This window comes from Sycon ciliatum, chromosome 6, assembly GCF_964019385.1.
Source record: "Sycon ciliatum chromosome 6, ocSycCili1.1, whole genome shotgun sequence".
In the NCBI taxonomy this organism is placed as follows: domain Eukaryota; kingdom Metazoa; phylum Porifera; class Calcarea; order Leucosolenida; family Sycettidae; genus Sycon; species Sycon ciliatum.
In genome coordinates, this window is record NC_088648.1 from 1,974,527 (window position 1) to 1,997,508 (window position 22,982).

Genomic DNA, 22,982 nt, shown 5'->3' on the forward strand with positions numbered 1-22,982 from the left:
AGCATATGAATGGTTGTGTCACCTGTGCTCCAAGGCAACATTTGGGGATTAGGAGGTTTCGTCACCCGCCACATAAAACGGCAGGTATGTTATGGGGTGGTGCCTTAGCAGCTACACCCAAGACCCTCTTAGAACCCCGCAGACAAACACAACTTACTGTGCTCATCATGCTGTTCTTGCTAGTGAGTCCAGCGTTCCTTGCTTGCTGTGACCGAAGCACTTCACGAGACGGATAGGCGACTCCTGCCCAGACCAGTCGCAATTTCAAGTTCAGTCATTCAGCAAAGAATGACTGAACCTAACTAATGACCCTTCTCTCACTAAACACTTCCCTGGGTTGGTTTTAATAGCCCACCTTCTACTAGAAGTGTAAGGCAACGCGGTTGGCTATGATTGCCTAACTCTGAAGCTTAGGAAATGGCCATCATACTTCTAAGCCGCTTGGCTTCTTCAAGCAACCTAGTTGAGTTCTAGGCCGTTACAGACCTAGAGACTCAGTTTAAATTAATCCATTGTTGCTGTGAGCTTTCCAATACACCCTACTATCATCGCACCACAGTAGCTTCAGGCAAAGCAAGGTTATGAACAGAAGAGGGTGAAGTTGGAGTCAGCAAAACGTTTACCTGGAATATAGAGTAAAATCATTTGTGACGTATTGTCATGAGTGCCATGCGTCTTCAAAGTGTATCCGTTGTCTGCACAGGGCTACTACTAGCTACTCTCATTCAACGAATATTCGGCGCATATTTATTTTTCGGCTATTTTCGGCTTTGTTTAATACGTGTCTTTCTGTGTGTGTATATGTCAATCTGCACACGAACTTTCTTAGGAATGCGTTGAGGTGTTTTCTGCTCATTGCCACGATACGTGGGCCATGCGCAAGTTTGCGCACGGCTACCATTACGGCCCTGAGCGCGACGTGGAGAAGAGACTTCATCCTCTGCTCCGTCCATACAAGGACCTGTCAGAAAATGACAAGGAGTTGAGCAGAAATCCATGCAAGACCGAGATCCAGGCCATGATTGCCTGGGGCTGGAGCCTGCGAAGGCACGACAACGTGAACATCCATTTGATTCCGTCTCGAGTGCGAGCAATGCCGCGGGGGCATAACCGTCACACCGACTACACGCCGCAGCCGTTTGATCTCAGCAACATCCCTCTCAGCAAGGCTATGATGGTATGTGTGTGTGTGTGCATGTGTGTGTGTGTGCATGTGTGTGGGGGGGGGGGGGGTGCGTGTGCGCGCGTGCGTGCGTGTTTGTGTGTGTGTGTGCATGTATGTATGCCATGGTGTTGCTTTACTAGGCCTCTTATTAAAAGGAAAAAATGTTTCAGAGCAGAACCGCTCTCTTCCCATTCACTCCACAAACTCGAGTTCCAGTTCCAGTTTGCAGAGTGAATGGGAAGAGAGCGGGTCTGCTCTGAAACCTTTTTTTTTTCCTTTGAATGAACAGGGTCAAGTGTGCACTCATGTGTGAGGATGACAGCCAAGGTTGATTTTATCGGAAATGTGTGAGGGTGAGCGTATACCTGCATATAGGCGCATGCACATCTTCATGCATTCACGTCATTACAGTAACTGGTCATCACTTGAAGCTCATTCTAGACTATTTGAACTATCCGGTGCGTGCGTGTGTCCATTGCAGTCGATGGCTGAGCGCCTGGCAGAGAATCGCTATGATGCCTGGGCGCTGGCCAAGATAACAGCCGCACGGCGTACAGGAGGTATGTGCTATGTACAGACTAGCATGACCTGATAAAAAATACAGACTGAACTCCATTGGACTCCATTCTGCAGTGTGTATGGGTGTGTGTGGGTGTGTGTGGGGGTGTTCTAACATACTATTTCCCCAGTAAACACTTATGTGTCTGTGTATCGTCTATTATCATGAGTGTGGCCATGGTCTGTTTTGCTTGTTATCAGAATTTTGTGTACGGTGCTGCTCGATGAAATACGATTGCGTTAATCAAGTGTGCGCCCTGAGCAAGTCCACCATGCCCACAGTGTCCGCAGGCCTACGGGTGTACAGTGCCTAGCGTGGTATTCAATAGTTTGATCATATGTCATTGAGCAGCACGGCGGTAGTTTGTCTACTGGAGGACTGGTTTGAATTTTCTTTTAAACATTCTGTGTTTCCCTGCACTCAGAGCGGGGGATCCGTTTGATGGTAGCGAGAGCCACGTTCCTTGCTTCAGATCTGCAGGCAGCTCTTCTCTCATCCATGTATCGTCGCCGTAAATACCTTTGAACCGCCTCTACATTTGATAGTAAACAACCAATTCTAACCAATTTTGGCCTGCGTCCGTTATCATGATATCCCCCCTCTCTCCCCCACCAATAGGTTTTGTCTGCAGAATGAGTATCCCTAAAACAGTATTTTCCCCAACTCATTTTGTTTTCTGTTGAAGGCCAACCTTTGCGTCACCAGCTGTTGGAGTTTGACATGCTTCCCAGCAAGGAGAAGGAGGAGTTTCGCATCCTGGCACGGGAAACACTCAAGTTTCTCTTGCTCTGTGGCTACAGAGTGGACCGGTTAGTTAGCGGTGCGATGCCATCTTGTGTTGAAATATAATGACTCTGCATCATACATTATAACGGATGTGGAAGGCTGTGTAGCTGTATCATTAAATGTCATGCATTTCAGCGATCATCAGACAGCGGCATTTGGCATTCAATGAAATGCGTGAAACTTGAAGTTAGCAGCTGCACAGCCTTTCGCCTCACTAGTTAAATGTATATACTGCTCTGCACGTTTGTGCATTGAGCACTCTGCTTCGAGCTGCCTCGACCGGCCTTGTTTCTAATAGTCTGTATCGTGTCTCATTCTTTTGTGATGGTGGTGTACACCATGTGAATATGATTTTGACCATTTTTTGTGACGTCATTAACCCTTTAACCCTTTAAGAGCCACAGGAAAATTTCAAAATTCTGCATTTTTTCGTGTTCCTTGGATCATAGCTTCAGTTCTACTCACTCAATCCTCACAATCTAGGGCTTCCTGGAAAGGTCTCCGCGAGAGGAAGAGAATGAGGTCTATCATGATAGCCAGCACACCGTCTATCCAGCGCTAGATCGCAGCGACAGTACGAAAAATGCCCCAAATGCGTCCAATTGCGTCCCGCTCCAGATATTTCATTTTACTCGATCGTGGAGTTCCAACTTTTTCGCTGTGTACTCTTGACAATATCAGCAGTGAAACCCGTGCAAATTCGAGTAAACCAGCGTGACGACAAGTCTCAAAATTCTCAATACTAAAGTTGCACTGCGCGCTTTTGAAATTGCCGCGATCGCGGCTCAACTTACGAGTGATTTATCTCAGGAACCGTTGCTCGCAGCACTTCGCGGATTGTTTCTCCCGACACGTGAGAGTTTTCTCTTCGCCCTGGATATTTCGATCACTGGATTTGAGCGAGATTGGACTGAGTTACGATCTTTTGAAGTTTTGCACTTGAATGCGTCGTTTACGACGCATTCAAGTATGGGGCGGCTCTTAAAGGGTTAACCCTTTAAGAGCCACAGAAAAATTTCAAAATTCTGCATTTTTTCGTGTTCCTTGGATCAACGCTTCAGTTCTACTCACTCAATCCTCACAATCTAGGGCTTCCTGGAAAGGTCTCCGCGAGAGGAAGAGAATGAGGTCGATCATGATAGCCAGCACACCGTCTATCCAGTGCTAGATCGCAGCGACAGTACGAAAAATGCCCCAAATGCGTCCAATTGCGTCCCGCTCCAGATATTTCATTTTACTCGATCGTGGAGTTCCAATTTTTTCGCTGTGTACTCTTGACAATATCAACAGTGAAACCCGTGCAAATCCGAGTAAACCAGCGTGACGAAAAGTCTCAAAATTCTCAATACTAAAGTCGCACTGCGCGCTTTTGAAATTGCCGCGATCGCGGCTCAACTTACGAGTGATTTATCTCGAGAACCGTTGCTCGCAGCGCTTCGCGGATTGTTTCTCCCGACAGGTGAGCGTTTTCTCTTCGCCCTGGATATTTCGATCACTGGATTTGAGCGAGATTGGACTGAGTTACGATCTGTTGAAGTTTTGCATTTGAATGCGTCGTTTACGACGCATTCAAGTATGGGGCGGCTCTTAAAGGGTTAAGAGCCGCCCCATACTTGAATGCAAAACTTCAAAAGATCGTAACTCATTCCAATCTTGCTCAAATTCAGTGATCGAAATGTTCAGGGCGAAGAGAAAACTCTCACCTGTCGGGAGAAACAATCCGCGAAGTGCTGCGAGCAACGGTTCCTGAGATAAATCACTCGTAAGTTGAGCCGCGATCGCGGCAATTTCAAAAGCGCGCAGTGCGACTTTAGTATTGAGAATTTTGAGACTTTTCGTCACGCTGGTTTACTCGAATTTGCACGGGTTTCACTGTTGATATTGTCAAGAGTACACAGCGAAAAAATTGGAACTCCACGATCGAGTAAAATGAAATATCTGGAGCGGGACGCAATTGGACGCATTTGGGGCATTTTTCGTACTGTCGCTGCGATCTAGCGCTGGATAGACGGTGTGCTGGCTATCATGATCAACCTCATTCTCTTCCTCTCGCGGAGACCTTTCCAGGAAGCCCTAGATTGTGAGGATTGAGTGAGTAGAACTGAAGCTATGGTCCAAGGAACACGAAAAAATGCAGAATTTTGAAATTTTCCTGTGGCTCTTAAAGGGTTAACTCTGTGTGGGTTCCTGTGTTGGGTACCTGTATGTGTGTGTGTGTGTGTGTGTGCGCGCGGCGTAACATCTTTGCCTGTGCTCAGATCAGCAACACCACGTCTGGACAACATGGCAAGACAGTGCAGCGCCACCAGCATGGTAGAGCGCCGTTACTCCTACGTCCTGTTCAACAAGATCATCCGACGCCAGGAGCACATTCTTGCCATGCTGGTAGACGCCGGTCGACTCAAGCTGATGGAGTTCCCGGCCACGCGCTCCACGTGCTACGTTCCCACGGCTCCGGAGTGCCGCTCCACCAACGCCTTTTCAAAGTCGCTGGAAGCTCGCTTGAGAAGCCTGGCCATTCTCTACATGCCTCTGGCGACGCACTACTTCAAGTGCCATCACCAGTACTTCATGCCGCTCGGCACGGATCGCAAGCGCTACGGTATGTGCTCGCGCGGTGAGAAGGCGCAGGTGGGCGACTTCTTCTTCAACCTGGTACTCATCCTGCAGGCGCAGGACAGTGTGTTTGGCCAGAACACGGTGGACATTGTAGCTGCCGCAGAAACTGTAGGTCCTAAGAGCACTAATCAACGAAACCATAGTTGTGTGCACCTTCTAGTGCATTCCTGTCCTGACCCGTTTCAAAACTGCACCATTTTTCATGAAGTAGCCTGGGGGGTCAGTCGCCTAGCCTAGACCGTTTTTATTTTCATGCATTACAGTCTATGCACAGTTGAATCAGCGTGTATACATTGGTATGCTGTGCTTGATGAAATTCTAGCCTGTTTGTTCTTCGGCGCTCTGTTCTTCGGCGCCCGACAATACTGTACTCATGGTACTGAAGTGACCCAGTTGATGTTTCTTCTCGGGTTTAAAAAGCATGCAGCTTATAAAGCAAACATGCATGTACAAACACGAAACGTATTTCCCGCAGGGCGGAGTAAGTAGGATCGATACACATGGGGAAATAAAGTGGAACAGATATAGACCGTTTCTATTTTACCAACCTGCTGGGCTTGGACTTTCGTTCCACGATTCTTAAAAATATCGGCAAGATTTAGTTCCAATCAAAATGTAGGCTCAATACCATTCACATAATATGTGATTTTCTCTTTGGTCGAGGTTTACCTGGAAAAATTGGTAAATTGTTGTGTACTTCTCCCTTCCTTCTCCTCCTCCTCCTCCTTCTCCCTTTCCTTGTTAACCCGTCTTTCTTTCTTGTCTCTTCCCATTTTCCATTAATCAGGTTGTGAAAGCGTTTGACATGTCCTTGCTGAGCGTGGATGAGTTCCCCATGCTGTGCCAGCAGATGTCCAACTTCTTCGCCCAGGCGTGTGATGACCTCGCCAGCTGTATCATGAGTCGCTGCAGCGGCAATCGCGATGGCTACGTATTCACAGTGCTGGTTCCTTTGCTGACGTTTGTGTTCACACACATCCGTGAGCACAGCTTTGGTCCCAAGCTGATCAAGGGTGACCTGCTTTTCGAGACAGAGAAGATCATCTCACGGCTCTACTACATTGGTACAGAGCTCAATGACTTAGACCATAGGTAAGATTTTATCTCTTTCTCTCTTCAAGTCCCTCTCTCTCTCTCTCTCTCTCTCTCTCTCTCTCTCTCTCTCTCTCTCTTTCAGACATAGACAACGGAGGCAGTAGCACGCAAAGTGAAGGATAGTAGGCAGCAGCCAGATGCCTAGTAGGCAAGTACGGTGCCCAGCAGCAAGAAGGTACACGATACTGCCAAAGATAGACAAAAGACAGTTCAGTATAGCTGCCCAACTTGTAACCTGAATCTGAGATCACGACTATATGCTTGGGGCCCCGTAGCTGGAAGTGCTGTGCAATCACTTACTGTCTATTTTTTTGCGCTTGTGTGTGTGTGTGTGTGTGTGTGTGTGTGTGTGTGTGTGTGTGTGTGTGTGTGTGTGTGTGTGTGTGTGTGTGTGCGTGTGCGTGTGTGCGTGTGTCAACAGCCTGCAACCTGTCATTGGAGAATGCCTGGCAGCGATATCCAGCGCAATGCCTATGGCTTTCCTGGAGAAATCCACTGAGCAGGTGGACTCTTCAAAGACAACGTCCACCATGAATCAAAGTGATGGTCAGTTAAATCCTCTTTCTTTTAATATCCACACATCCTGCTGATTTAAGTACTTCACTTTTCATTTTGTTGGACTCGGATACTGAGCCAAAAATAAGCATAAAACTCCTCCTCAGTAGTCCGTCAGTTTTCTGCTAAGTTATCACACTATCTGACTGCTTATTATCAAAGTGTCAGTGGTAGAGAGTTACTTATAACTCGTCCCCATGTGTCCCCTTATAGTTCACTTCCTTTAGTTCTCTGATCTTTCCACAAAGTTCTCCTCAATCGAAACAAGTATTTTTTTTCATTTTGTAGGTGAAATGCCTGTGTTGAGCAATCTGCTGGTGGAGGTTGAAGATGCATTGGCAGTGTCACGAGAGGAGAGAGGATTTGCTACGGACAATGTTGACGAGCAGGACTCTACTGATGGTAAGTTAATGTGTGTGTGTGTGTGCGTGCGTGCGTGCACGTGCGCGTGCATGTGTGCACGGGTGCGTGCGGGTGTGTTGTTGTGCGCATGTGTGAACATGTAGCTATTCTTGTGTCAGATGTCAAACCCCTGCAAGTGTCATTCTTATTATAAGCATGTATGGACGTTTTGTGACAGTCCATCTTCGCTTGTCTCATATTACTCCAGTCTTGTTCACAGTTCACGTAGTCCTCTCACCATCATTATCATCATCGTCAGCACCATCACCATCTCTCTCTACCCATCTAACTATCTATCTATCCATATTTCTATCTATCTCACGCAGGTGATGACGATGTGAACAATCAGATACTGTCTGATTCCAATCAAGAAGTGCCCCATGCTATCACTGTGGTTGTGCCTATGCTCAGTAAGTCTAGAAAACCAAAGTACGGTGGAACCTGTCTAAGACGACCACTCAAGGGACCTTCGAAATGTGGTCTCTATTACCAGGTGGTCTCCTTATCCAGGGTCATTTGACTGGAAATAGCATCCCTTGGTCCTGGTTTCAGTGGTCTTCTAGGACAGGTGGTTGCCGTATCCGAGTCACGGGTCGCCCTGACAGCTTTTACTGTATCTCTTGAAGATGTGTACATTGTTGGTCAGTCAATGGCCTTGTTCAGACACGGCTTTGTTTGTGGATTTGTGGATCTCCATTCTGTCATAATGTACTACTCGAAGTACTTGATGCTTGCTTAGGTTCTCTCTCCCTTTTTTCACTACTTATCCCTCTCTCTCACTGTCTGTCCGTCTCTGTATCTATCTACCAATTTATCTCATCTATCTAGCCAATCTGCGGACAGAACTGTTTTGTCTTGTGTGGCCTCATCAGCGCAGCACACAGAAAATGAGGCGAAACCTGATAGCAATGAAAAATATATCTATCTACATGTATCTATCTCTAGCTATCCTTCTAACTCTCTGCATCACTCTCTCACTTACATCTCATTCTGCCTTACTCTTTTAAGGTTCCTACATGGATAGGTGGTGGGACAAGGGTGCAGACGGTATGTGTGTGTTTGGCAAGCGTGTCTACCCCACCGTCATCAACACCAAGATGGTGGACACGGTTCTCACACAGGCCATGGAGATTATCAGTAACCAGTTTGGACAGCCTCGCATGGACTGGATCTGTCAGGCGGCGTGTAAGTACACTTTACGTGACCAGAGCGTTCTGTAATGCTGCATGCTCTTGGTGCTGCTGCGGAGGATCCGGGATCACCCCGACAAAGGGGCACATCCCTCCACCCACCCCACGTGAAAATGTAAAACAAATCAGGTTACATGTTTTAACCCACGGTTGCCCAACAAAGAGCCCCATTGACCCCCCTCCCCCCCCCCCCCCCCCCAACACACACACACACACATTACTTGAACTAGTCTTACCTTGTTTCCGTAATGCGAAGCTAGAATCGTGCCCAGACAACCCCCCCCCCCCCCCAAATGTGCTCAATTGGTGTATAACCGGTACCATAATGTTCGATGTGATCGTATTTATCCGTCTGTCTGTCTGCCTCTCTGTCTGTCTCTCTGTCTCTCTGTCTCTCTGTCTCTATCTGTGTGTGTCTCTGTGTGTTTACTTACACAATATAGGTGACTTGGCACCCATCATGAGAACCTGTTCAGTGGAGCTGTTGAAGACCATGTTCCTACCAATCTCCAAGAAGCTCAGCCAGCGTGTGCAAGCTCTCTTCTCTCGGGATCAGCACTACCAGCGTACGCGCTGTGGTCCGAAGGAAGAAGCTGAGGTACGGATAACCTCCTCCGTCGTGGACTGTATTCTATTAGATCATTGCATTACATCATGGTCCATATGCATGTTGTACAGACGTCTCCTTGTGAGAAGGCACCATTGCCTGTTTGGTTGAACGACTAGAAATAAAAGCACAACAAACAAACATGTAATGCTTGGCGTATTCCCATCTGATAATGATGTAATGATTTTGCCTATTCCCACCTGATAATGATGTAATGCTTAGCTTATTCCCACCTGATAATGATGTAATGATTTTGCCTATTCCCACCTGATGATGATGTAATGCTTAGCTTATTCCCACCTGATAATGATGTAATGCTTCGTGTATTCCCACTAGATGATGATGTAATGCTTTGCCTATTCCCACCTGTAGATTAGCCAGGAGTACAACATTCTGGCGCGCGACACTTTCGCATTCTTCACGCTGTGCACCGCATTCGTCACCGCCCATCGGGAGAAGTGGTCCAAGCCTCCGCTGCCCAAGGAGCTAGTGCACTTCTTCTTGTACCTGGCTGATGTGCTGCATTGCTGGCACTTCTCACTGGTAAGGGATAGAATGATGCCATGTCCTTGTCATGTGATCCAATCTGTGCAGAATGTCATCATTGGGTGCGAACAGTGGAACCAACATGGCCGACATCAAGAGTAAAATTTAATAAAACCAAGAGTGTGCAGCTTTTGGCTTTTTCTGCATGGGTGTCTGTCACGGCAAAATTCCGGGATTACATCATATTTGGTGCTGATCTATATCTGAAGCGGGAAATTGCGTAGTGCGTATAACTGAGCTGCAGTTGTGCAGAAAGAGACCTGCTTGAATCCTGCTTGTGCGCACTGCATCGCTGAAGTGATGTAACCCCGGAACGTTGCCGTGACAGCAACCCCCCAGAGCTGCTACATGCTCTGGGCTTCATGTACTCTTGGTTCCATGGATACCAGGGTTGACTGGAGTTGGAACCAACATGGCTGTCATGTATGGCCATGTGATAGAAGTGAAACCACTCTGTACTGCCAGGTCAACTTGACCCATAGTACAGTCATAAATGCTCTCTCGCTGCTATCAGCAGCTAAGTGGAATCCAATCCAAAGTGTATACTCTAATTTCATAAATTTTCAGTGCTCAATATTTTCGGTATGAGGGCAAAAGGCCAGGTTAGGTGAACAGAAAATTTAGGTACAGAGAAGCAGTTCCCTATTGGATTATGTGTGTTAGTGTTTGTTCGGTGTATTGAAATTTTAGGTATGAAACAGACGCACCGAAAGTACCGAAAATAAAAGTACACCGAAAATTTGTGAAATTACAGTATTTGGCATCCGGATTACTTAGATAGTGCAGGTGTGCCAAGTGAAATGCAATCTAAATCCATGCCTACTAGACCTAACAAGACACATGTTGTAACAGGGGAAGTATACCCTAAAATCAAATTTTCACCAGTTGTAGTCTTATGGATGCTGAGTCGATTGGGTTTGATCCGAAAAGGCTGCTCGGCCCTTATTCCCTATCAAACACGGTTGAGTACGCGGTCACGTGTTTGTACGTACACCAGTCGCCTGACCACCATGCCTGCAGCCTGTGAAGGCTACAACTTTCACACCAAGGTTCAACTCCAAGGTTCAACTCGAGTGACAGGAACGCCGCCAAACAGGCTGTAAGCTGTAGCCTGCGGGCGTGGTGACCAGGTGACTGGTGTACGCATGAGCACGTGACCGCTTACTCAACCGTGATTGATAGGGAGGAAGGGACGAATGCTGCATCGCAGCCTTCTCGGACCCAAACCAGTCGACTCGTGATCCAAAAGACTACGAGGTGAATAGCAATTTCTGGACATGAAAATAAAATAGAGGCCCACTGGCTGTGTGTTTTACATTTTTCATATCTTTTTGTATCTATTGTATGGCCTAATCCTTCATCTTTCCAAATATGTGACAATTGCTCATGCTGTGATCCCAGAGACTTTATAGCAGGATGTTTTCGACAGGCCAATTTTTGGCCTAAATTTCAGTGTATTGAATTCTGGACATGAAAGTAAAATAGCGTCAATAGGCATCCTATACTGCACCATTTTTGTTATTTTTTCTATTGGTGGACTGCAGTTGGCCTCTTCACACTTCCAGCCAACAGGTCCAAGACTATACAGCGTCTGAAGTGGAGTGCACATGGGGAAGCCAACGATTCGTCCATTACTTCTTATTTTACTCAAAATTCAAAATTCTCATGCGACATAGTACCACAAAACTCGTTGAAATGCCTCCCAAGAAAAGGCTATCAACAAGGCACCGATACGAGGAGAAACTACAACAGCCCAGCTGTCAACTACAACAAGAAAAAACTTCATCAACCTGACTGACTTGACTCTACACGCGACGAAAAATTATTTTACTCGAAATGTCCAGAAATGTACAATGTCCAGAAATAGCAATTCACCTCGTACACCATACTGGCCAATCGCGGTCATCCGTGCTTTTATAGGAACGACATGGCGCTTTTAGTGACATTTTGCATACACATCCCCATCTAGTAGGGCGCAGTCACCCAGTATCGGTGGAGGTGGCGAGTTCGATTGGGAATAAAGGAGTAAGGGAGTTTCTCAGCTTCCTCGGACCAAGACCATTCGACTCAGCACCCCGAAGACTACAACTGGCGAAAATTTGATTTAAGCATATACAATTCCCCTTTAAGTGCCAGCCTTTCGAACACTGTAATTTACATTGTGTGTATAAACATTGTATTTGGTAGTGGCTGTGTTGCGTATTGACTATACATGTGCCATGTGCTCTTCACGTCTGCTTCAGAACTTCCGTCGTGAGTTCCAGGTCTGCACTGCCGCCATTGCGCAGAGGTTCAAGGGACAGCGTCGCTACACCCTGTCCGCACCAACCCCCACTCCCGAGAGTGGGCATAAAGCTGGTAAGATATTCAAGCGGTCATCGCTCTTCACGATTAGCAGCAGCCTAGCAGACAATCCAGTGGCGCAGAATAACAGCCAACGGAGATCGCTCTTCCCGGCCCACAGCAGCCAGGCTGACAATCCAGTGGCGCAGAGAACTAGCGAACGGAGATCGCTCTTCTCGACTCGCGACAACCTCGACCACAATCCAGCAGCACAGACAAGTAGCAGACAGTCATCACTCTTCTCAGTTCACAGCAGCTTGGCCGGCAAGTCATCGGAAAAGAAAGTGTCGGGTGCCACGCCATTTGTTCCCAAGAGCACACAGACTTCAGGCAAGGCCACTGCTGCAAGTAGTCGAAGTCATGGGAATGTCATTGTTCAGTGCCTCAACAAGCTGCATACCATCATCATACAGGTGTGTGTGGGGGGGGGGGGGGGGGAGGGGGTGTGCGTGTGTGAGTGCGTATGTGTGTGTGTGTGTGTGTGTGTGTGTGTGTGTGTGTGTGTGTGTATGTGCGTGTGCGCGTGGGTGCATGTGTGTATGCGTGCGTGCATGTGTGCATGCATGTGTGTTGGGGGGGGGGGGGGGTCTGTATCCACAAGCAGTTATAATATGTTTACCGAGGAACGTGACATTAGCAATGAGCACTCGGCATTGGTGCGGGCAGATGGTTGAAACTTACTCACCTTTCTCTATCACTCTGTCTACCTCCACCGTTCTCTCTTCTCTCCTCTCTCTCTCTCTTTCTCTCTCTCTCTCTCTCTCTCTCTCTCTCTCTCTCTCTCTCTCTCTCTCTCTCTCTCTCGCTCTCTCTCTCTTACATACTCTCTATCTCTATCTGTCACTACCTACCTATCTACCTACCTACCTACAGTCGACTCCACTTGTAACGAACTCGCTAATAACAAATTTCGTGATTATAGCGAACCATTGTCCATGTCCCTGTTTGAACCCATACAAAATTGACCCTTTATAGCGAACAGTTATCATTCATAACAAACCCAATCTTGTAGGGTTGCATGTACACCAAATGCACTCATAGTCATACTGTCATGGGCCACATATCAGTCGAACCGACTCATGACTTGCTGCTTGTATAGTGCGAGTGCATGTCTGTTATAACGAACTTCGGTTATAAAGAACAAATTCTCCTGCACAATGGTGTTTGTTATATCAGGAGTCAACTGTACCTGGCTATCTATCTACCTACATGTACGTTAAGTCTGTCTGTCTGTCTGTCTGTCTGTCTGTCTCTCTGTCTCTCTGTCTCTCTGTCTGTCTGTCTGTCTGTCTATTCATTCATCTATATATCAATATCTACCTATCTACCTATAATTATATCTAACAGTTATCTAGATCTTTCTCTCTATCTACCTCCTTTCAAAACCATGCACATGTAACCATGTACATCATTGTCCAATCTGTTCATGTCCTTTCCATCTAGGATCTGACTAGTCTTGACTCCAGCCTTGTCCAGAAGGGACTGTCCCTCATGTTACGGGTAAGTGATGTGTGCAAATGAGCACAAGTCTGGCACACTTTCCTACTCAATGTGCACAAGTCTCGCACACTTTCCTACTCAATGTGCACAAGTCTGGCACACCAAGTTTCCTACTCAATGTGCACAAGTCTGGCACACTTTCCTACTCAGAATGTGCACAAGTCTGACACACTTTCCTACTCAGAATGTGCACAAGTCTGGCACACTTTCCTACTCAGAATGTGCACAAGTCTGGCACACTTTCCTACTCAAAATGTGCACAAGTCTGGCACACTTTCCTACTCAAAATGTGCACAAGTCTGGCACACTTTCCTACTCAAAATGTGCACAAGTCTGGCACACTTTCCTACTCAAAATGTGCACTAGTCTGGCACACTTTCCTACTCAAAATGTGCACACAAGTCTGGCACACTTTCCTACTCAAAATGTGCACAAGTCTGGCACACTTTCCTACTCAAAATGTGCACAAGTCTGGCACACTTTCCTACTCAAAATGTGCACAAGTCTGGCACACTTTCCTACTCAGAATGTGCACAAGTCTGGCACACTTTCCTACTCAAAATGTGCACAAGTCTGGCACACTTTCCTACTCAGAATGTGCACAAGTCTGGCACACTTTCCTACTCAGAATGTGCACAAGTCTGGCACACTTTCCTACTCAAAATGTGCACAAGTCTGGCACACTTTCCTACTCAGAATGTGCACAAGTCTGGCACACTTTCCTACTCAGAATGTGCACACTGACACACTTTCCTACTCAGGACAGTGGGGCTACTGTAAGTCTACAAATTTTCGACCCATTCAAATTCCGGCCTTCCACGGCTAAAACACATTTCGGCCGCATCAAATGTTTGGCCTGTACTGCTGCCGCCTGCATACACTGTCACACTGAACCTTGCAAAACAAAATTTCGGCCGCCGTACGTTTTCGGCCACACATGGCCAGGCCGAAAATAGCCGAAAATAACTATGCGCCGAATATAAATTTTGTTCATTTACAGTATAGCCAGTATTAGTCACTAATCTGATATGCTGATTGTTACTAGTGCTATTGACTATGCCACTAAGCGGGAAAAAACCCAATCTATTCAGCACTGAAATGTCATGATCAGGAACGGAAAAGGCCTTTTTTCCTCAGGCCTGTGTGGTGAAAGACTTGTGTTCTCTCATGAGGTGGACAATGCATGAGCATGAACTGGCACGCAGTGGTGCCTACTGTATATCGCTGTCTGAGAAAGTCTGAAATTGTTTCCCATCCGCTTAAAGGGGAAGTTAAGGCAAAATTAAGATTTCACCAGTTGTAGTCTTCGGGGTGCTGAGTCGAATGGTCTTGGTCCGAGAAAGCTGAGACGCTCCCTTCCTACTTGAATCCCAATCGAACTCGCGCACTTCCACCGAAACTGGGTGACTGCGCCCTACTAGATGGGGATTTGTATGCAAAATGTCACTGAAAGCGCCATTTCGTTCTTATAAAAGCATGGATGACCGCGATTGGCCCATATGTTGTAGTCTTTCGGACGCTGAGTCGACTGGTTTTGGTCCGAAAAGGCTGCGATGCAGCGTTTCTCCTTTATTCCCAATCGAACATGGTTGAACAAGTGGTCACGTGCTCCTGGGTGCCCAAATCACCTGGTCACCACGCCAGCAGGCGACAACTTTCACACCAAGGTTCAACTCGAGTGACAGGACTGCACCCAAAAAGGGTCAAACAGGCTACAGATAGACTCCCTTTAATTCGAACCTCAAATTGCCAGGCCCTAACTTCGAATTATCCAGAACTTCTAATTATCCAAATGCAGCCCCATGCACTGATATGTATGTCAAAATGCTTGAAATCGCATGCTGAATATTTTTTGCACATTTTTATTTGCATCAACGAAACAAAGGTGGTCGTACCGGTCATGTACAACGGATCATCAAAACACTGGATCGACACAAAATCATTTTGACATTATCTTCATCTTCTAGTGAAGAAGTTGTCAGTCACTGCAGCTTTCCTGAAACAATTTCAACGGAAAAGAACTGCGCTGCCAAATCCGCGTCATGAAAGGCCGTCGAACAGCAGCACGTCGTTCTGAAGAACGGAAGTGGAGCACAGGCATCGACAATATTTTACGACAATAGTGTTGTTGTTCGCCAACATCCCCGCGCACGAGCTGGCGCGGCAAGAAAGGCCATCGAGATCCACGAAGAGAGTCAGCCACCTGGAAGAAGTCGTCTTCAATCAAACCTTTGCAATTTGCCTAGCACTGGCTTGAATCAAATTTCGAGAGAAGGTGGGTTTCTTGAACGCTATAGTCGATCCTGCAGCGGACCATCAATCGATTTTTGAGCTACTCTCGGCTAGAGAAGGAGAAAAGAATGAACTTCGAATTACAAGGATAGCAACTGAATCTCACTTCGAAATAAGCGTTCAAAGGACATAGTCAATGTACTGTAAACAGCTCTTCTGTACGAAGAGTGGGTTCGAATTATCCAACCGGCGCACTTTTCGCACTTCGAATTATGCATTCGATTTTGACTTGAAGTGACTTGCAGAAGATCAGTACGACGAAAAAGTTCGAATTACACGGAATGTTCGAATTAAACCGTATTCGAATTAGAGGGAGTCTACCTGTAGTAAGTTGTACCCTGCAGGCACGGTGACCAGTTGACTGGTGTACGCAGGAGCACGTGACCGCTTGTTCAACCATGTTCGATTGGGAATAAAGGAGGAACGCTGCATCGCAGCCTTTTCGGACCAAAACCAGTCGACTCAGCGTCCAAAAGACTACAACATATGGGCCAATCGCGGTCATCCATGCTTTTATAAGAACGAAATGGCGCTTTTAGTGACATTTTGCATACAAATCCCCATCTAGTAGGGCGCAGTCACCCAGTTTCGGTGGAAGTGCGCGAGTTCGATTGGGATTCAAGTAGGAAGGGAGCGTCTCAGCTTTCTCGGACCAAGACCATTCGACTCAGCACCCCGAAGACTACAACTGGTGAAATTTTAATTTTTGCCTTAACTTCCCCTTTAACTAGTTCCCTGTATTTCGGTAACCACAGGGCATACTTCAGTCGCTCTACTCATTGGAGGTCAGACTTCACGGGGTGTGAAAAGACCAAGGCTGGGATTACTGTGAGCAAGGTCGCATGAATGTGATGTACAGAGCTGTTCGTTGAAATCTGACCGTGTGTGTCAAGTACGCACCGGGGTTGCTGTGCAGTCCTAGACCTGCGGTCACTGGGATGTGAATTGGTGCAGGGCACTATGCAGCCCTAGACCTGTAAACATTGGGATGTGAATTGGTGCAGGGCACTATGCAGCCCTAGACCTGCGGTCACTGGGATGTGAACTGGTGCAGGGCACACACTTGACTTTCAGGATCGGATTTCATAGAGCAGCACTGTACATGCATGTGCTATCCCTTTCAGTGCTAATGACGAGATATCTCGCTCTGTAACTTGTGCCTGAACGGCGGATGACGAGATATCTCGCTCCACTGCACGCACAACCGTACAAAGCGTGTAGATCACGGTACAAACTATCGTAACTCGTGTCACAAACGCTAAACATTATACATGCATGTGTAGATTCTGTCATTGCTTTGTCATTGCTTTGCCATTGCTTTGCCATTGCTTTGCCCTGTTCTGCTGGTAGGGTGCTAAGGAACACGAAGTGGCCGATCATGTCATCAATGTCCTACAGCACCAGAAAAAGGTAAGGATACAGTGACTGCTTTCAAAGTTTCAATGCACCTGCTCCAGTGTTCCTCTAACAGCGGCTTAGCTGGTTCATCTTTACGGGGTGCACAATTTCGGTAAATCAGTTTTCCGTATTGCAGTCGGCATGCATGTACGTATATTTTCGGTGCGTTCTATTTTAGGTAAAAGATTACCATGTGACTTCGAGACAAGAAGTTTATCTAAGCATTGGTTAGGCTTAGCGAAGCGGACGCTGGACCACGTTGTAGTAAGAAAATAATAGTCGTCTTGCAGTTTTGCATGGTATTTGCTACTTCTCTGCGTTGTTGTCATTCTGTCAGCTTCGTCTTCCCATTTCCAATCCTGTAGGACGCGTCACGCAGCTTCAATAGTAAAAGTGGGTTGTGAACAACACTGTATCACACTCAATCACTGCGTTTCCCAAACTCCTTTCAGGAAGACGTATTTCAACGTTTCGGTCATAAAATTTTTATGACCAAAACGTTTATTAATAATCATCATCAGGAATGGAATCTTCCCATGTCGAATAATCTACAATGTATTTGTAATGTTGTCTTCTATTACCCCTGCTCTAACTACAGAATAAGATGTCCTCGCCGAAGCTCAGGAAGCGCCTCTCACTGGGCCAGAAGGCACAGTCGATAGTCAGCATGTTACCCGTGTTTAAGCCACGCAGTGAGCCGGACCTGGACCTGCGACTGCAGAGGATCATGAACCTCATCCGGGTCATCTATCGACTTCACAATGTAAGATCTACGTGTCAGGGGCGTCGGAAGGTATTTTAGTGTGGTACGGTCAGCCGTATTTGTGGTGATATTATAGCACCTTTCCCTGCATGGGTCTTGGCACTTAGGCTGCTAGTGCTACTGTTCGCACCTGCTTCCATGCACTGTTGCACCCTGCACTGCTAGACCTCTCGCGCCTTGTGCGTAACACATTCACATGTGACCTTTCAAGCCGCCTTTGCAGCCAGTTTCCCTTTAAAAGCCATTACGTTTCACTGATGATTCATCCTCATCTTTCGAAGAGTTGGTCTGCCTTGAGCAGGACACAACAGTATTGACTCGGGTGACGTTGTCTATACCATACATACCACCATAATAGTCTACGTTACTGTGTACAGTGATGGTCATAAGGACGGCACCGCATGGTTGATTTCCAAATATGCACGAAAACGCTTCGTGACCTCTAACCTTAACATCAGTGATGAACTTTCACAAACATGTACTGTACAGCACTAGTACAGGCAGACATCGCCGCTTATCCAGTCCTCTTTTTTTATCCGGATCCCTCGCCATCCGGTCCTCTTTTATCCGGTCCTTTTTTATCCGGATCCCTCGCCATCCGGTCCTCTTTTATCCGGATCCCTCGCCATCCGGTCCTCTTTTATCCGGATCCCTCGCCATCCGGAAGAAAATTGTTGGTTACCGATTTACAGTATATGCCATGCATACATTCAGTATGTGTGTTCGACTATCCGGTTTCCTCGCCTATCCCGATATCTTTGTGGAAAACGCATGTGTGCGGTTATGCGAGGTCTGACTGTAGTAGTAGTAGTAGTAATAGTACATGCGATAGTAGATTCTCAATTTGCGGACAGAACTGTTCCGTCCATTGTGGACTCATCAGCGCAGCACAGAGAAAATGAGGCCGAACCTGATAGCAGTGAAAAATAAATTTTCCAAACCCAGATTTAAACCAGGCCCGAACGTACCTTGCCAAAGTACTCAAACTGACAAGTCAGTGAGCTCTGCATAACGCAAACAGTAAGTGTGGGGTAGTATATTCTATTGTTTTAATAGTGAAGTCCCTGCGGACGTTGCCGTCTTCTTACAGGGAACACTAGTTGCTCGCACAGAGCGCAATGAAACAGGTAAAAGCTCAACTTGGCTAGTAGTTGATTGTGAGTATGTAATTTTACTTAATGTTGCTTATGTTGCAGGTGGACAATCCCAGTCCAACAGCCAAGCATGTGAAGCGCTGGAGGAAGCTGATCACAAGAGAACGCAAGCGCACCATCATCAACTGCTTCCTGATGGTACCACTGCACAAGCTGCCTAGGTAGGTTTCAGGACTGTACGCAGAATGTGTACATGTGTGTGTGTGTGTCCATTGTATGTGTGTACATGTGTGTACATGTATGTGTGTGTGTGTGCATGTGCATGTGTGTGCATGTGCGTGAAGGACGGATGGACGAACATGCACACGCAAGCATCATGCTGTATAGCATAACGACATCGACTGGGAATTCACGCATGTTGCTTGAATGGTCTACCCCATGTGTGTGTGTGTGTGTGTGGGTGGGTGAGTGGGTGGGTGTGCGTGCGTGTGTGCGTGCATGTGTGCGTTCGTGTGCACACATGTGTGTGGGTGTGTGTATGTATTCCTGCAGGGACCGTGCCATCAATCATTTCCTGGACATCTACCGCTCTGAGTGGCTAGTGCCCAGCGAACCCAAGGCATTCTGCCTGATTGAGGATATCAAGGTGAGAAACAGGCAGTGTTTACCTCACCAAACACTGCCACTGGTCTGGAGAACATTTGAAGGGCTGAGATGCAAAACCCGATAAATGCCAATTTGAGAAAATGAGACTTTCAGCTCAGTGTAATCAAAAGGCCGAAAAGCACCACCAGGCACAATTTCACATTCAAAATCTGACTAGAACCATTTCAAAACTGGAATCCAAATTTGGATTTAGATACCAACCGCAGATAGAATGAATCCTTTGTTGGCCATTATCGGAAAAGTGATGAAATGGATTTAGCGGATTTTCCGTCTCAGCTCTTCATTTGTGGAACAACTGACCGCTGACAGCGTTGTCTGTTGTTTACTGAGTGCAATGTAGACCCAGCTACCAGAAAGCCAGCCTCAGTGTAAGTTGTAACGGTATAGGACATTTTCGTCACAATCCTCGAGGAACCTCACGATGGCCGCTGACATCCGGAAAATGCAGCGGCTGATGCAGCTCATTGTGGTGGGGATGAGGGGATAAGTCTCACACTTGAACCACTGCCATGAGTGCCAAGCCCCCTCCATCCACGGACACGTGCACACACACACACATACACACACACACACACACGCACACACTGACAAAGATCTGCCATTCCCGTAAAGTGAATTTTCCTCTACATCTTTTATCATCTTGTACCTCGTTGGGTTGTCGTTCCAGACTGCCTCAAGCATGCAAGCTCGCAAAAAGTCATCATCGCACACCAAACGTGATGTGTCTAGCAGTGAGATGTCACTACTGGCTCTGGAAGGTGCTATGGACCCCAAGTACCCGGTTACATCGGCGGGTAGCGCGGTTGCCATGCCAACCATTCCTAAACGTACTGAGGTCGATCCGCTGTGCCAGATCATTCAGCTCTTCTCACGCTCGGCCAAGTGCAACAAGCAGATCTTGTAAGTTGTTCAATGCCATGCCACTGAGTTATCATCGCCGTTTTGGTCATGTTGTGAGTTGCTTGGGTCAGGATATTGCACTGGATTGATCACTCCTATCTCATGTGCACTGTTGTCATTCGCACCTTTAAGATTTGCGCCATGATGCAGGCATTAACACTTTGCAAGTTTGTGGGTATATAAACCAGTACTGATCCAGATTTAATCATTGCTGTTGTCTGATGATGGCTTAGTGCGTGAAACTCAGAGTTAAAACACTTTTTCCGTCCTCTTTTTGTTTCATCTGCTTAGCTGCATATACCTGTGCTGCTTCACTTCTCCTTCACTGTCGTCTGATGATTAGTTGTTATTCATGAAACCCTGAATCACAACAAAACGCCATTAATTCCCTTCGTGTGCCTCTTGGGTCTGGAGATTTTTTATTGATCGATGCGATGTTTGCGTGTGCGCTGGGGTTTGTATGTGCATGTGTGTGTGTGTGTGTGTGTGTGTGTGTGTGTGTGTGTGTGTGTGTGTGTGTGTGTGTGTGTGTGTGTGTGTGTGTGTGTGCGTGCGTGCACATGTGTGTATGCTTGCATGTATATGTGTGTGTGTGTGTATGCGTGTGTGCATGTGTGCGTTTCAGCTTCACAATGCAAGACCCGCTCTTCATTGCCTACGCCAACATCCTCAGCTCGGTGAGTTTGACCACCCGCATGGCGCCGCCATTTACAGGGGATAGTACAATAGCCTATTTACTGGTAGTCATTTGTCCAAGATACTTTCTGAATCTGTTCCATCTGCCTGGAGTCCCCTACACATTACCAGGCTCTTGGAGTGAGCAAGTTCAGCAAACATTCAAGTCCAGGGAAACTTCAGTATAACGTACCTTGACGGGGACATATGAATCTGTACTATGGAAGTATACCCAAGTTGGATTCATCGGAATGCCAGGAAAAGTAGACGCAGGGTCACAAAAAAGATACTTTATATCCGATGTAATGAGGAAGTATGTGTTCTCTTTTCAATTCAGTCAGCTAACTACTGTGCTATAACAGTGTGTGTGTGTGTGTGTCTGTCTGTCTGTCTGTCTGTCTGTCTGTCTGTCTGTGTGTCTGTGCAGAGTTGCTCCATGCTGTGTGTTGGAAACCAAACTCTACGGGTAGGACATGCTGCGTGGTCACGTGACTAGTCCTGTAGTGTTTGTCATATGATTGCTTTTCAAGTGGATCGTGTAATGTGTTGTTTAGTATGTCATGTGATGTGTTGTTTACTATGTCATGTCATGAGTGCCATTGAACTTAATCAGGTTGCTGTTACATAATATATTTTCTTCTTGGGCAAAGAGTGGTACAAAGTAAGAACGCTTTTAAAAATAGGCTTTACGAAACCTTACCAGACGTTTTGTTGTTCTAAACTACGTCAGTGGATAAAGAATGGAGCGCTGTTGTTGTTATTGTTGTCTCTGTGTGCTGGCGGGCTGTTATTGTTAGTGTTGTCTCTGTGTGCTGCCATGGTGACCATTCAAGCAACATACATGTGTAGCAAGAAGGGGCCATAGTTGTGTGTGATCCCCGGTAGCCTTTATGGTAGGGGACTGTCCAGGAAGGATTGGGGCGCTGGGTTTGAATCCCGCTCGTGGCTCCTTCGTTAGCAGCACAATCCCACAATAGTCATGTCGTGTTTGTATAGCATAGAACTCACATGTGTTTGTGTCTGTGTGTGTGTGTGTGGACTTGCTTGTCGGACTGCTCCTTCAGGAGATGGTCCGGGACATGTCCAATCATCGTCTTCTAAAGCAGCAAGACTACCTGTCTACTAGTGGGGCAGCACAGATGGTCGTGCTCGTCCTAATGGGATGCAGAGGTATGTGTACTAGTACTTTGTGAAGAAAAAAAAAAAAACAGGAAACAGATCAACTTTTTTGTGGAAAATGGCAAAATCTCATGTATGGACACCCCTCCAAAGAACACCACATACTGCCCCAAACATATCGGTGATCCCCCAATTTCTTTAGACCATCAACGTATGCACTACCCAAGCAACAAATTCCTAAATTTATATTAACTTTTTTCAGTATCCCAGTGTTACGATTATTTTCAAATTCTTCAAAAAAAAATTAATAACCATCTGTGGTCTGGTTGGTACAGCATTTGCACTGTGTGCATCACGGTTGAACTTTAGGTTAAGCTAGCTACGTGTATGGATGTTTGTCTGGACCAAGGTTAGTGAACAAAGTTCTAAATTCCTGTGTCAGTGGCAATACTAGCATTGGATCAGTACTATTGCCAGTGCTGCTGTCAGTTCTCAGCTTCCGGCTTGCACTGTGAAAGTGCAAGAGGTTGTACGTGCATTGATGCTGGCATGTGTGCACACGTGTGTGCGTGCGTGCGTGTGTGCCAACATGTGTGTGTGTGTGTGTGTGTGTGTGTGTGTGCATGCGTGTGTGTGTGTGTGTGTGTGTGTGTGTGTGTGTGTGTGTGTGTGTGTGTGTGTATGTGTGTGTGTGTGTGTGTGTGTGTG

The 22,982-nt window shown here is 46.6% G+C and overlaps 1 protein-coding gene across 3 annotated transcripts in view; it reads left to right on the forward strand.

The window, feature by feature from the left end:
• Positions 1–22,982, forward strand: part of LOC135819139 (ryanodine receptor 2-like) — a 124,408-nt gene that overhangs the window by 69,673 nt on the left and 31,753 nt on the right. For all 3 annotated transcript variants that reach the window (XM_065332293.1, XM_065332295.1, XM_065332294.1), the window contains 21 exons: positions 830–1,177; positions 1,647–1,725; positions 2,410–2,533; positions 4,769–5,237; positions 5,917–6,221; positions 6,646–6,770; positions 7,068–7,181; positions 7,508–7,591; positions 8,190–8,366; positions 8,815–8,969; positions 9,351–9,521; positions 11,768–12,280; positions 13,311–13,367; positions 17,010–17,069; positions 17,656–17,820; positions 19,017–19,135; positions 19,467–19,560; positions 20,248–20,480; positions 21,106–21,157; positions 21,583–21,621; positions 22,220–22,325. In XM_065332293.1, the coding sequence (XP_065188365.1) occupies positions 830–1,177; positions 1,647–1,725; positions 2,410–2,533; positions 4,769–5,237; positions 5,917–6,221; positions 6,646–6,770; positions 7,068–7,181; positions 7,508–7,591; positions 8,190–8,366; positions 8,815–8,969; positions 9,351–9,521; positions 11,768–12,280; positions 13,311–13,367; positions 17,010–17,069; positions 17,656–17,820; positions 19,017–19,135; positions 19,467–19,560; positions 20,248–20,480; positions 21,106–21,157; positions 21,583–21,621; positions 22,220–22,325 (3,589 nt within the window). The remainder of the gene's footprint in view (positions 1–829; positions 1,178–1,646; positions 1,726–2,409; positions 2,534–4,768; positions 5,238–5,916; positions 6,222–6,645; positions 6,771–7,067; positions 7,182–7,507; positions 7,592–8,189; positions 8,367–8,814; positions 8,970–9,350; positions 9,522–11,767; positions 12,281–13,310; positions 13,368–17,009; positions 17,070–17,655; positions 17,821–19,016; positions 19,136–19,466; positions 19,561–20,247; positions 20,481–21,105; positions 21,158–21,582; positions 21,622–22,219; positions 22,326–22,982) is intronic.